The 13509-nt window shown below is 40.2% G+C and overlaps 1 protein-coding gene and 1 long non-coding RNA gene across 8 annotated transcripts in view; one reads left to right on the top strand and one right to left on the bottom strand.

Annotated features, from left to right (window-relative positions):
- Positions 1-13509, bottom strand: part of LOC124115168 — a 144442-nt gene that overhangs the window by 83236 nt on the left and 47697 nt on the right. For 6 of the 7 annotated variants that reach the window (XM_046476048.2, XM_046476052.2, XM_046476054.2 and 3 more), the window contains exon 1: positions 2808-3005. The exons of the other annotated variant lie outside the window; for it this stretch is intronic. In XM_046476048.2, coding sequence (XP_046332004.2) covers positions 2808-2871 — 64 coding nt within the window. In that variant the 5' untranslated portion in view covers positions 2872-3005. Of the gene's footprint in view, positions 1-2807; positions 3006-13509 lie in introns of those variants that run through there. 7 annotated transcript variants of the gene reach the window in all.
- On the top strand, positions 3138-4449 carry LOC125378588. Its single transcript, XR_007220331.1, has 2 exons — positions 3138-3277; positions 3484-4449. It is a non-coding gene; the product is annotated as an uncharacterized LOC125378588 (long non-coding RNA).

The raw sequence follows: 13509 nt of genomic DNA, 5'->3' as shown, positions 1-13509 counted from the left end.
ATGACTAATAACTGACACACGTACATTTCATGGATCACATGACACTCCACCCATGGAACACTATTCTGGTTATATTTCTATTGGAAGTGTAATAAAATTAAACATATTCTTATTTCTACATTCTTCAAAATGTTCATAATCATCATCATAACATAATTCCCACCAATTGTCATTGATCTGTATATGGTTAAGGGCCTGACTAGGTTATAATCATCATCATCATCATCATCATCATCATCATCATCGTCATCGTCATCGTTGTCATCATCATCATCATTGTCATTGTCATCATTATGGTATCATCATCGAAAATATTTACATATGAGTCATATTCATAATTCAAAAGAATGTCAAAATAAATAGCACAGTTAACCTCACATCAACAACAATTCACTAATGTTATTGATTAATAATTTTAGTGCAATCTGCATTAAAAAGAAAGAAAGAAAGCCTTGAGTTGAGAACACCCTGTATAAATATTCCAGTATACTGTCTCAATCCATATATAAACCTTGTCTCAATTATAAAACATTACAGACAAGTAGGAATTTCAAAAATTCAAAATCTTTTCACTAGAAAGAAAGATACTGTTATGAGATGCAGCTGCCCTGCTGGGTGTTGTTGTGTCTGTTGTTGTTACACAATGTTGTGAGTGTTGTCGCACCAAGCGTGACCGGTGATACAGACATTTATCACCCACAGTGACAGCTGTAATACGTGGATGATCACAAGAGTGACAGCACATGTACTGTGAAATGTCTCCACAAAAGAACACACTCAACCTCACATTTTCCAAAATGATTTTTTTATGAGGCTCCCCACTCCAAGTTGACAGCTGAGAGCCTGGCTACTAACAAGGATGCCGTTGTACAAAGTCATCTTAGCGCTAAAGTGACCATAACTCCCATACCTTAACATGGACTTAACGAGAGTCTTAGCGCTGAAGGTGTCTTGTACAACAATACCCAGTTCCTCTTTGCCTCCTGTTTAACGCAGCACACTGCGATATTCCAGTTTCATGATGACCTGTATTATCAAGTCTGGACCAGACAAACCAGTGATGGATATTATGAGAAACATCTAACACTGTCGGGGTACATTGACATGCAATCCACCAAGTCACCAAGCCTGACCACCTGATCCATTAAGTCACCTCTTACAGTGAGTGAGTATTGTTTTACGCTGCTTTAAGCAATATTCCAGCAATATCACGGCGGGGGACACCAGAAATGGGCTTCACACATTGTACCCATGTCGGGAATCGAACCCGGGTCTTCGGCGTGACGAGCGAACGCTTTAACCACTAGGCTACCCGACCGCCCCTTCACCTCTTACAACCAGCATGGGTTGCTGGGGAGCTATTCTAAACCAGAATCCCCCTGAATCCCCGGGTATCCCCACAGGTTGACCAGTATATAAATCTCTGCTCATATTGTTAACAATCATGGGTTTAGACACTAGTCTAGTAAGTTGTGATACTGCATTGACAAGTTGACAAGTTGACAAGTATATCAGCACCAGAATCATTGCATGTCAGCAGAAATAACAGATGATGACCACAACTGTGGCACCAATGACCTTGTATAAAGTATCACAGGACATAGAACACAATGGACACAAATTTAACCAAACCAGTTGATCCTGGCATAGCTAAGGGTGACAATTCTCTTCACTAATTTGCTGGATCTTTCCGAAATTGTGAAATAAACAGGAAAGCAACATCTATGTGTATTATCAGTTCATGATAATCCAGTTCATGTCTACAATAAATATGAATATTAAAAAGTAACAAAAAAATTTGCAAACCGACGATATTCTGTTTAAAATTAGCCAGAGAGTATGTGCAGTTGATGAGACTGATGATTTTTTTCAAATTGTCACATCAAACAAAATGATAAATAAACAAAATTCAAAATTTAATTTTTTTTTACTGTTTATCAACTGAACACAATTGTTAAAAAACATATCTTTTCAAACCTGAATTATAAATCATTCTGATTCAACAAATTATCATTCTGATTCAACAAATTATCTTATCAACACAACAAACAAATTATTCCATTACAAAATCTAACAGTTCTCGAAAAAATAATTACACAGATACACTATTAGATATGAATTTATAAATGTTGATAATACATACATGTACATATAAATGTCAAAACAGTTATCTAAACGTAAATCACTTAACCACCCACCCACAACATTCACACACTGCTTTGCCTAGAATTCTCATGGACCTCGCCTGAGTAGGCAGATAGCACAATGCCTAATAGAGGCTGCTAAGTTTCGTGTTGTTGTAGTACAATTGACCAACACCATCTATAACGAGGTATTCCTGGAGAAACTGTCACTGAGCATATCATTTGTTGTGATATCATTTCACCAGTTTCAACATTACTGACACATTAATAAGAATAACAAATTCAAAAAGGTTTCTCTTGTCAATCATGTCAAAGTTTTGTATTGAAATACTTTGACAATTTTGCGAATGAAAAAAAATCTTAACAAGACTGTAAGTGTTTATGTAAAATATGACCAAAACTTACATTCAGACAAAAAAAACTTGCACCATGAATAGTAAAATATGACCAAAACTTACATTCAGACAAAAAAAACTTGCACCATGAATAGTAAAATATATTCAAGATATGTCAGAGTTGAAGGTCATGCAGAAAGACCTTCGACTGGAAATCAAATATTGGAACAAGCTTAACATGTCTCCTCCTTGACTTCTCTTCCCTGGCCTACAAGGTAGCTACTTAAATCTAGGTAGTCATCTGCAACTCGCAGCCATCCACACTCACCTAGCCAAATCGCCTTTGCCCTCAGCTGTCGAAGCGTGTTTGGCGAATCTGTAGATGACGCCATCAACTAGGACCATGGACTTTCACATCTCACCAGGTAACAAAGACAATGGTCATCCAACAAAGACAAAATCCAAAATGTGCTCCAATACCCCTCCAAGAAACAAATGCCGATGCCCTGCCTCCTCCGATCTTCTTCAGAATTCCTTCACACAAAACAATCTCCCAGGCTGAAGAGTGATCCTGGTTTATTTTTGGCTGCTGGCACTCTGTCAGCTAAGGAAACATATGTTTGTAACTGTGAGCACCTGTGAGTAGCAGACGGCAAGAATGAGGCATCATGGGTACAATAGCTGCCCTATGGTGGGTTTTGTTGTGTTTGACAGGGTGTCACCAGGTCACTAGGTTCACCGTCCTCAAAGAAAAACTTCCGGACTTATTCAAAATTGCTTCCTAGTTTGCAGCATCATGTGAGTAAAATGTCTGACTAATTCAAGAATTGCCACAACAATGGCAGCACAACATCACCACATAATATATCTCATCCACAACTCTAGAAAATGTATTAATGTTTCTAATAAGTCATTCAATATCACGATACATTTTTCTATCTGTCAGTGTGTCAATTATCTAGAAATCTTCAAAGTCAATACTCCCTTGTACTCAGTGTTTACAGTTGATCAACACTGCTCCACCAGACTGAATGTTTTCATTCAAAAGACTTCAAGAAACACTGCCTGTCATTCTCCATCATCACTGGTCAATCACATGTCAACATCATCACAGCAAGATACACAGGATTAAACCAAGATGGACACAAGTCTTTGATGTTTGTGAAGCTAATCAATAATACAATGTCCTTCTGATCACAGAGAATGCTTGTCCATTCACAGACACATCTTCGTTATCTGGCTTCCTGAAGATTACTGCTGTCTCTGATGAACTCCGAGTTCGGTACATGTAACGAGGATCTATCCTTCAATTAGCAGCCTGTCTATTTTCTACAAATCGTGTGACTATCGAAGTCTAGAATATCTTCAAGAGTGATGATGACTATTTGCTCTGGCAGCAAGACAAACCTAAGTGCAGCGTCTGGTTCCACAGAATATCTGCGTTGGCAGGTCTATGGCAGGAGACAGCTCTGTGATGGACGCCTTGGTAAAAATTCTGATTATGCACCAACATGTGGCAGAAAATGGCCGATGATGCATAACATCCTGGTACAAAAAGATAGACAACTCCGCAGTCAAACAGAATCAGCATAAACAAGCTGCCACACTGAAAACTCCGTCACCCAGTCCATTGTTTGTTGTTTGTTTGTTTGTTTGTTGGTTAATGCCGCACTCAGCAATATTCCAGTTATATGACGGCTTCCAGCCCATTGAAGACAGTTTTTGTGTACTAGTCCTTAGGATGATAACATATAGAAAAACCCTTAAAAAGGGCAATTTTCTACAAGTCCTTATGATTGTTTAACAATGGGTAAGTTTGGCAAGGACTATAGGACTAGTGCCAATTTCTAACGCTGACATGCTGCCACACTGAAAACTCTGTCTTCCAGTCCATTGAAAACACATTCATTAGGTTTCAAATATATACAGAAACACAATCATTTGTTTCTAGAATAAACAGAAACACATCATTTGTTTGATCTTCTGATGCTGCACTTATAAAAGGTTTTCAGTCATGCAGATGTGAAAACACATTCCAGTATCCCATCACATCCAACTGTATGGCTCTACTCAGATCCTGCAGACACATGGCTGACTGAGGGGGATGCATGGCTACATACTCAACACTGCTCGGAATCCGACTCATGATTTACTGCTCCATGAAGAATTCAATAAACGTGTTGGAGAGTTATCCAATATGCACTCAATGTTATGGAATCCCTCACGAGTGATGGTTTAATATCAAGGTCACAAGCACTTCCGAATAAAGAAGTCGAGATTAAATCCAACGCAGAAGTCCACCATATGCACTGGTGAAGCTGGCTGCATATTGGTCTTTCCTTATTAAGCATTTCAAGCATCACAACCCAATATGTGCCTATAGTCTGGAGCCAGGAGCCAGCACATATACCAATTATCTCCTCTGGAGCCAGCACATGTACCAATTATCTCCTCTGCATCTCAGCTGGGGCACTGTTATTGCACAGTTGTCAATGCTCAAACCATCAAGCCAAAAACCCTGGCAACTAATGCTGATAACAGCACAGGGGACCCATGGGCCACTTAATTGTGTCTCTAACCTCCAGTCTCTGCCACCAAAGAAGTCAAAAGTCAGAACATAAATATTACCTACCACCAACGTTTACCAGATTGAGTTTTGACATGACCAGTAAAACACTAGATAAAGAATTCTCCATACCAAACAATAACTATCATATAAGATTTTAAAGATAAAGAAATGGTTGTCTAACAATGAGAAAGTCTATCCCCCTAGTGTTGACCATGGAGTAGTAGAAACAAGCATTCCTTTGAGAAGGTATCTAGCATCTATACGCTGTTTAGCAACTCCATCCAAACTTTCACAAACACGAACATATCCGATGGTCCTGTGGAAGTGAACTGACAAGCCATGTTTAATAATCCTCTATGAGATTAATCCACAGCAAGGGAATTCAGTTCACAGAATCTTCACACATAATATCTATCATCCTTGAGGAATAGCTCACAACTGTATGTCAGCCACAACCACCCAGTCTGACATCACTGTCCAGATGACTCGGACCGGTCAGCAACAATGGCCAATAAACCAGCGGTCACCTCCCTGTCAGTGTGCCAAGTGTGTTGATAGCTGTGGAGAACAGGCATAAATCAATAGGACCGAGCCCCATTCCTGGAGTCTGGGGAGCCTCTGGGAGCCTCGAACCTGGTCCAGGTCAACACAGCCCTTGCATCTTGCTCTCTGTGATGAGTTAGGGATCTATGGTGGAATATTCATGATGCAAACACGAGTAAATGACCTGATCCCCATGTTGCTGCTTCCTCTTAGAATTCTCCCACACTACCCTGTGACTACACCTCTGATTCATTGAATCCAATTATAATTTAATCATAGCACTGCACTGTAACAAGTTTGTCAAAATAGGTTGGAAAATTAGTTTAGCAAAAAGTAAATTTCACAGAACTAGTTTTAAGTCTAAGTGATGCGTATTTTGTATGCACCCCATTTGAAAATATTGAATATTCAAGAGACAAATACAAAATAAACACTGCTCTTTCATACTTCTCATGACATATGGCCTGATTGTATCAAGTCAAATATCTCACCGAGAAACACACAACTTTCATAACCATTGTTACATGTCTAGTTTGTGAAACCTCGTTTTTGAAGTCATCAAATCCAAATTTAAGTCTTGTACAGTACTTCAAAATCATAATTAATAATTCTACCCCCAAGTAAAGATGAAATCTTAATAACAGTCTCCAAACATGCTTCACAAACATCTAAAGGAAAGGTTTGCAAACAGATAATGATTTAGAATTTCATACAAAATTAATTTTTTTTATAAATCAGAAGTTAGCTATGGACTAATCTGGGATCTAGACCCACAACCAGCAGATCCAGGCACAACTAAGAGATGCAACTCTGCACAGTAGATTCCACTGTTCAGACCACGCGCCTCCCACACCTCTGATGAAGCAGCATGCACTGTTCAGACCACGCGCCTCCCACACCTCTGATGAAGCAGCATGCACTGTTCAGACCACGCGCCTCCCACACCTCTGATGAAGCAGCATGCACTGTTCAGACCACGCGCCTCCCACACCTCTGATGAAGCAGCATGCACTGTTCAGACCACGCGCCTCCCACACCTCTGATGAAGCAGCATGCACTGTTCAGGACAACTCCAGGGAGATGATGACTGACGAGATCACCTGGGCAAGATGGCTTAGCCAAGCGTAAACCTAACTTCAAGAAACATGCCCCTCCAAACAGCACCATGGTCATAAATGTCAGACACCAGATCTCCACTACTCTGAACTGACAGGCATCCCTAGACTAACATCAAGTCTCTGAAATGAACTATTTTACAGAAAAAAAACAGTAGTTAAATTATAGTCAAATATATAATAAAAAGGAGACCAGAGACTTTTCACATTTATCTAGACTTGCCAAATATTATAGACTTGCATGGGCTTTATTGGATATATTTTTTTCAGAGTGTTTGACAGACTAAGACATGCCAGAAAAGTCCATATCTTTAAAGCCGCTGGGCCAAGTTGTCGTATGAGGTCGTCATTTTGAGTGGATGTTAGGTTAAACAAATAGGCTGGTGCCAGCTCAGCTTCCTCGGCTGAAGTAACAGCTGTGACTTAGAAATGAAGGCGGTCCTGGGTTCCGTGAGGCTGATGCTATAGGTCTAGGGACCCAAATGTGCAGATTATATTATCAGGGTTATCACAAGGACTTATTTTGAACTTGAATTGCTTCATTGAGCTGAAGTCATGGACCAAGCTCTCTTGTTGTGAAGACCAAGTTACATGCAATGAATGACTTGTACGCTACAGAGTGAGCTACATTTTCAACAGGGTTATCTGATGTTCCTTAGAGTGAGTGAGTATGGTTTTACTCCGCTTTCAGCAATATTCCAGCAATATCACGGCGGGGGACACCAGAAATGGGCTTCACACATTGTACCCATGTCGGGAATCGAACCCAGGTTCTCGCCATGACGAGCGAACGCTTAAACCACTAGGCTTCCCGACCGCCCTGATGTTCCTGAGAGACTTAAATACTCAGGACTGGGTTCAGTCTTATTCTGCTTGTATTTGTTACCCAAAAGCAGATTGTTCCCAAGGCAGTAGTCTGTCTTACAGACCCTGAAACAAATATATCAAATACAGCCCATGCAAGTCTATAATGTTTGGCAAGTCCAGATTACTGCAGTATCTCAAATGAAGAGAGTCTCTGGGCTCCTTTTTATTATATTTAAATTTATATAATTTAAAAACTTTTTTTTTTATCTGTATGATATGTTCATTTCGGAGACTAGATGTTAGTCTATTCAAGGCAGCACAAGGTAGTCCTGCTAAATACACTGCTCCCAAAAGCCAATTTATCAAATTAGGCCAAGCTGAAAGTGTGAGCTAGTTCCCCTATCACCAGTCCAGCAGGAGTGTCACTGCGACTTATTGAGGCTAATTATGACTGGAGTACCAGCAGTGTTCATTAGTGCTACCCAGAGAGAGTTAGCGAAGGTGAGGCCTCCAGAAGGTGAGGCATCCGCTGCTCCAACATCACAACGCTGTCCTCATTATTGACAAATCACACTGATAGCTTTACTCAGCAGAGGAGTTCTTGTCAAGTTCCAAAAAGTGATTGACTCTCACCTTATGTATAAATTGACCTCAAGTTTAAGGCATTTACAGTCAATAACTGTCAAGTTACCTAAAAAACAACTCTGTCCCATCAACACCCTGGTGCTTACCCTTCAAACAAACAAACAAACAAATAGTTAAACTGTTTCCCCTTCAAACAAACAGTTAAACTGTGATACCACAGATTTTTGCTTACCACTTCGCATGGGTCATTTGAAAAGAAAATTAAAAAATATATTTCAGTAGCTAAATATATTTTATTTCATTTGGCATGGGTAAGTCAGTTTAGTAGGTAAACATACTGCTCAGGGTTTTAAGGTATTTTCTATAATTTGAAGGCCTTTAAAGGAAGAATAAAACATTAGGCCCTTCTAAAGCTGGACTGTCAAGGGATAAACATTCCCTTGCCTTAACAGTTAGCCCTGAAGGCATCAATGAACAAAAGCCCACATTTCTACAAGTGATACTCTACACCAAAATTGTCCTCCTCAAATCAGTTTGTTGATCACATAATACCTCACAAACTGTATCCCAGGCCTAGCATGACAAGCTCCAGACAAGTAAGTCTGGACCAGACAACCAATGATGGATATTAGGAGCAGCAATCCACAGCATCCACGTCTGATGACACGCAATCAACCAAATCACTGAGTCACGTCACCTGATCCATTAACAATGCTTAGCGAAAGCTGCTAAGGACCAATTCTAACCCAGATCCCCAGGGTGCTGCAATTACTAAAGTCAGTCAAGACCTAACTCCACTTCTGAAGCACAAACACCTAACAATCTCCCCTCTAGAACAGTCACAACCTAACGCTAGTTCTCCAAGCATTACCCACAAGGAAACACTCCGAAGATGTTTTCCCTGAAATGTTCCTCCAAACAAAACACAGACATAACAAAGTTCCCGTAGCCTCAAACGACCTCAATCAATGTCAGTCAATCAATTCTCCACCAACAGAATCCGACAACTAGCATGATGATACCTGATGATCAGCCTCTCCTGCTAATTAGATTGGATTAGGATGGAACCCTTCCTCATCCCATTCCATGCCAACACCTTCATGTTGCGGGCAATCAGGCGGATAGACTTGCACAAGTCTCTAAGGCAATAATCATTAGTTTAAATCATAATTTCTAGATTATACCAATAATAAGAACAAGTTGTCCCTATAAACGAACAGCGTCCTTCCACTTATCTAGACTTGCCTATTGTAAAGACAGAATACTATACACCCATGGACTTATAATTCAGTATAGACTTGGAGCAAGGCTATCAGGCCATTATCAGTCCAAGACAGTTTCAGCTGATCAACAACGGCAACAGAGTTACATCCCCATGAAAGGCAATAATTATTAGTTTAAATCATAAGTTCCAGATTATGTAAATAATAAGAACAAGTTGTCCCTATAAGAGACAGTACTGTCCACATATCTAGACTTGCCTATTAGGAGGAAAGAATGACTACACATCCATGGACCTACCTGAGATTACTAAACCAAACAGATTCATATTTGGCTCTGGTTTGGGTCAAGCGGCCAAGTTGCTCCATATATATTGGAGCAAGCCTAGGGTGGACCGTACAGTCTTATTTATGGCTTCTCAAGAAGTATCTGTTTCATCAACTAATTTGTTGTAGAGACTTGACTTACGCTGTAATACAGATTATCTCCCGTGGTGGCAGATGAGGGGGTTTATCTGCTGGAGTATCAGGACCAGATACATGCTCCACTTTCTGTCTCTACATTGATAAAGGTTTAATATCTCATATCATCTGTTCAAGGAGCTTGGGTGGTGATAGTTGTGAAGAATTAATCATTCGGTTATCAGAACATTTAACAGCTGAGTAGAGCTGGAAGGATGCATGAGTGGATTATGTTCGGTCAGGAACATCCACGTAACAAACATCAGGGTGGTCTTGAGGTCACTGAACCAGACAATCCAGGGGTTGATAGCTAAGCATCAGGGTGTGACGACACACAAGCATGTAGTGATCAAGTAGTGATGATACCAGGTGTTTGCAAAGAGGTGAGCGTATCCTGCCCGACAAGTAACACCCATCACAAACACATGCAAAGGCCAATCAATTGTTTGCTTGAAAAAAACACGGGAATATAAGATACAAGTCAAATTAGGGAATTGTGACAGGCACAGTCTGCCAAATAACAGAGAAACAAGCATTGGGCAGTGAAACCTATTGTCCACCCAAAAGTATCCAAAGAAATCCTTCCGATGCAGCAAGTGAGTGAGTGAGTATGGTTTTACGCCGCTTTTAGCAATATTCCAGCAATATCACGGCGGGGGACACCAGAAATGGGCTTCACACATTGTACCCATGTCGGGAATCGAACCCGGGTCTTCGGCGTGACAAGCCAACGCTTTAACCACTAGGCTACCCGACCGCCCCGATGATGCAGCAAGTGAGAAGGTTTAATGACTGGTAACAGTTGATCAACAATATCACCAAAGACACTAAGAATGAAGTTCCCATGCATGTAACCAATGGTCAGTCAACAAGGAAATCCATCAAACAAACCAGCAACATTTAGTCCCAGAAATAAAGTTATCTTATTTAAAAATAGATATCTACAAAACAAAAAGTATAATCCAAATATAGCCACGAAAAATGCTTAATTTCCACAGAGCCGAGGCAATCTAGACTTGCCAAAACATTCTGGACTTGAATTGCATTTAATCTTCATGAATTCTTTAAGCTGGGATACAGATAGACTTGCACAAGTCTCTAAGGCAATAATTATGAGCTGAAATCATAATTTCTAAATTTTATAAATGCTAAGAACTAGTTGTCCCTGTAAGAGACTGGCATTCTTAAACTCTGATTATCTAGACTTGACTATCGTGGGGATAGAATTACTATACATCATGGACTTATCATTCAGTACAGCCTTGGAGCAAGGCTAGGAGACAGACAATACCAGCAACTGATACCTAACACCTTGTTCAGCTAATTTACACCCAGATCACACCACTGCCTCAATCTGGACACATGCACCTTGTAACTGAAGGCCATCCATCCACCTTGCCACAGTAATAGCTCCCCTCACAACGGCTGTCACCTGAAATGGCTTATACCATGCACTGCAAATTACTGTGCACACATAAATCACTGCAGGCCATAATTAGGATTTCACAGCTCCAGTTCCGGCTGAAAACCTCAAGTACCCTTCCAAGTAGACTAACATCTTGTCTCTGAAATGAACATATTTTACACACAAAAAAACAGTTGTTAAATTATAGTTATAAAATATAATAAAAAGGAGCCCAGAGACTTTCTTCATACTGCAGTAATCTAGACTTGCCAAACATTATAGACTTGCATGGGCTGTATTGGATATATTTGTTTCAGGGTCTATATAACAGACTACCTTCCAAGGTCAGCATTAGTAGTGAAGGTATCATAAGGACTAGTAGGAATTTTCCATTTTTAAGGGTTTTGCTATATGTTATCATTATAAGGAGTAGTGGACTAAAATGTTTGTTTCTACCACTGAAGGTAGAGTGAGGGATCACTTGCTGGGAGTGGAAGCGTCTTACTAGTTAAAGTATTCACTGTTGGGTCCATAACAAATAGTGTTCAACGACTTGAGTGGTTTTGTACAGGATCTGAATACAGGAGATCTGGTTTACATAGGCCTTGGTGATGTGGGTACCTTCTACAAAGGGACAGTTTGAAGTCAGTACCCGTGTTTGAAATAAGAGATATTGCCAGGCTGCCGGCAGGACCCACAGACTCTCGAAGTAGCAGACCCTGACTCAACTCCTGAGGCCCTCATTAAAACAGTGCATCTTACTGGGACAAAATGGAAATACAAATAGACATGTCAATTAACTGCAGGCCAGGACCCATACAACTTCGAAACTACGGGTCCAACACGAGATCTTCCTGCCATGAGCCTTGGGCAGGCCTTTATTTCGAACACCGATACTGACAGGACTCCTGAAAAACACTACTTTCCACAGAACTGTCCTGAATGACAGAGTTCCTCACTATCATATACCAAGATCTACAACTTCTGTTAACTGCCACATCTAAATTGGAGGAGTAGCAAACTTCGTTCCTTCCTGCTGAGCTCAGATTAAGTGTTAAATTACCCTTGAAATGTGAATGAAATCACTAACACTGAATCTTTGCTGGAACTAACTTATCTTTTTGAGTGTAATTACACGTCGTGTCCGTAGGGCACTGGTCAGTCAGCAGTCCACTGACCACACACAATAGGAGGAGGTGGCCAGCCCAGCCCAGTCTTCTTCTGACCGCTCAATCATGATGACAACTACCTTCACTTCACATTTGTTGGTTTCACGCCGCACTCGGCAATATTCCAGCTATATGACGGCGGATGTAAATAAGAGTCTGGACCAGACAATCCAGTTATTGATATCACGAGTAACGAACCACGCAATTGAGATGTATACAATGACATGCATCTCCCAGCCTGACCACCCGATCCTGTTAGTCACCTGTTACAACAAGCATGGGATGCTGAAGACCAAGCTAATCTTGATAGTGACAGGTAAGTAATGCCTATCAAACAAGTTATAGTGACAGGGGTTCACCTCAAAGGTGCAAATAGGCGACCATATGGGAGCATTTTTAAATAGTTAAATACACTATTGCGCCACAGTAAGGAAACTACATTAATCCTTCACGAGCATGCAAAAGTAGCTCAAGGACTTCAAGTTATCTAAACTTTCTCTGCCAGCTGAAAATGCCACTGGAAAGCAGTTACAAAGTCTTCAGCGCAGGCAGACAGATGAGTCCATGACTCATCAAGTTTCAACTGGGCATATGATTACATTAAACCTGCTGCTCAGTAAAAAACACTTGGTAAACAAATCACTGCCACTGACCTGAAATGTTTGCTTCCTTTAAAATATTTACCATTGTTACAAATTTAATTTACCAATTTCTTTTACACCCATTATTTGTTATGAAATTATTATGCTGACATATGAAAATGGAACTGTAGCTCAATGTCATATTACCTTCAATTTCATCTTATGGTATTAAATTGAACTTATTTATTTAACTTATTAACATAATTAAAAATAATTAAATAAAAAATGTTAAAAGCAAATAACAATTAATTATTCCAAAGGTCAGAAACTTAACCCAAATGATGAGATTGGTTATTTTCACAATCCCAGCTCATTCACAGCACAATCACAGCACAATCACAGCACAATCACAGCTCATTCACAGCACAATCACAGCACAATCACAGCACAATCACAGCTCATTCACAGCACAATCACAGCACAATCACAGCTCATTCACAGCACAATCACAGCACAATCACAGCACAATCACAGCACAATCACAGCTCATTCACAGCACAATCACAGCACAATC

Source organism: Haliotis rufescens, unplaced genomic scaffold, assembly GCF_023055435.1.
Source record: "Haliotis rufescens isolate VD_foot unplaced genomic scaffold, xgHalRufe1.0.p SCAF_13, whole genome shotgun sequence".
NCBI classification, from domain to species: domain Eukaryota; kingdom Metazoa; phylum Mollusca; class Gastropoda; order Lepetellida; family Haliotidae; genus Haliotis; species Haliotis rufescens.
Note: the sequence above shows the minus strand (reverse complement) of the source record. Positions and strands in the feature narration are given on the sequence as shown.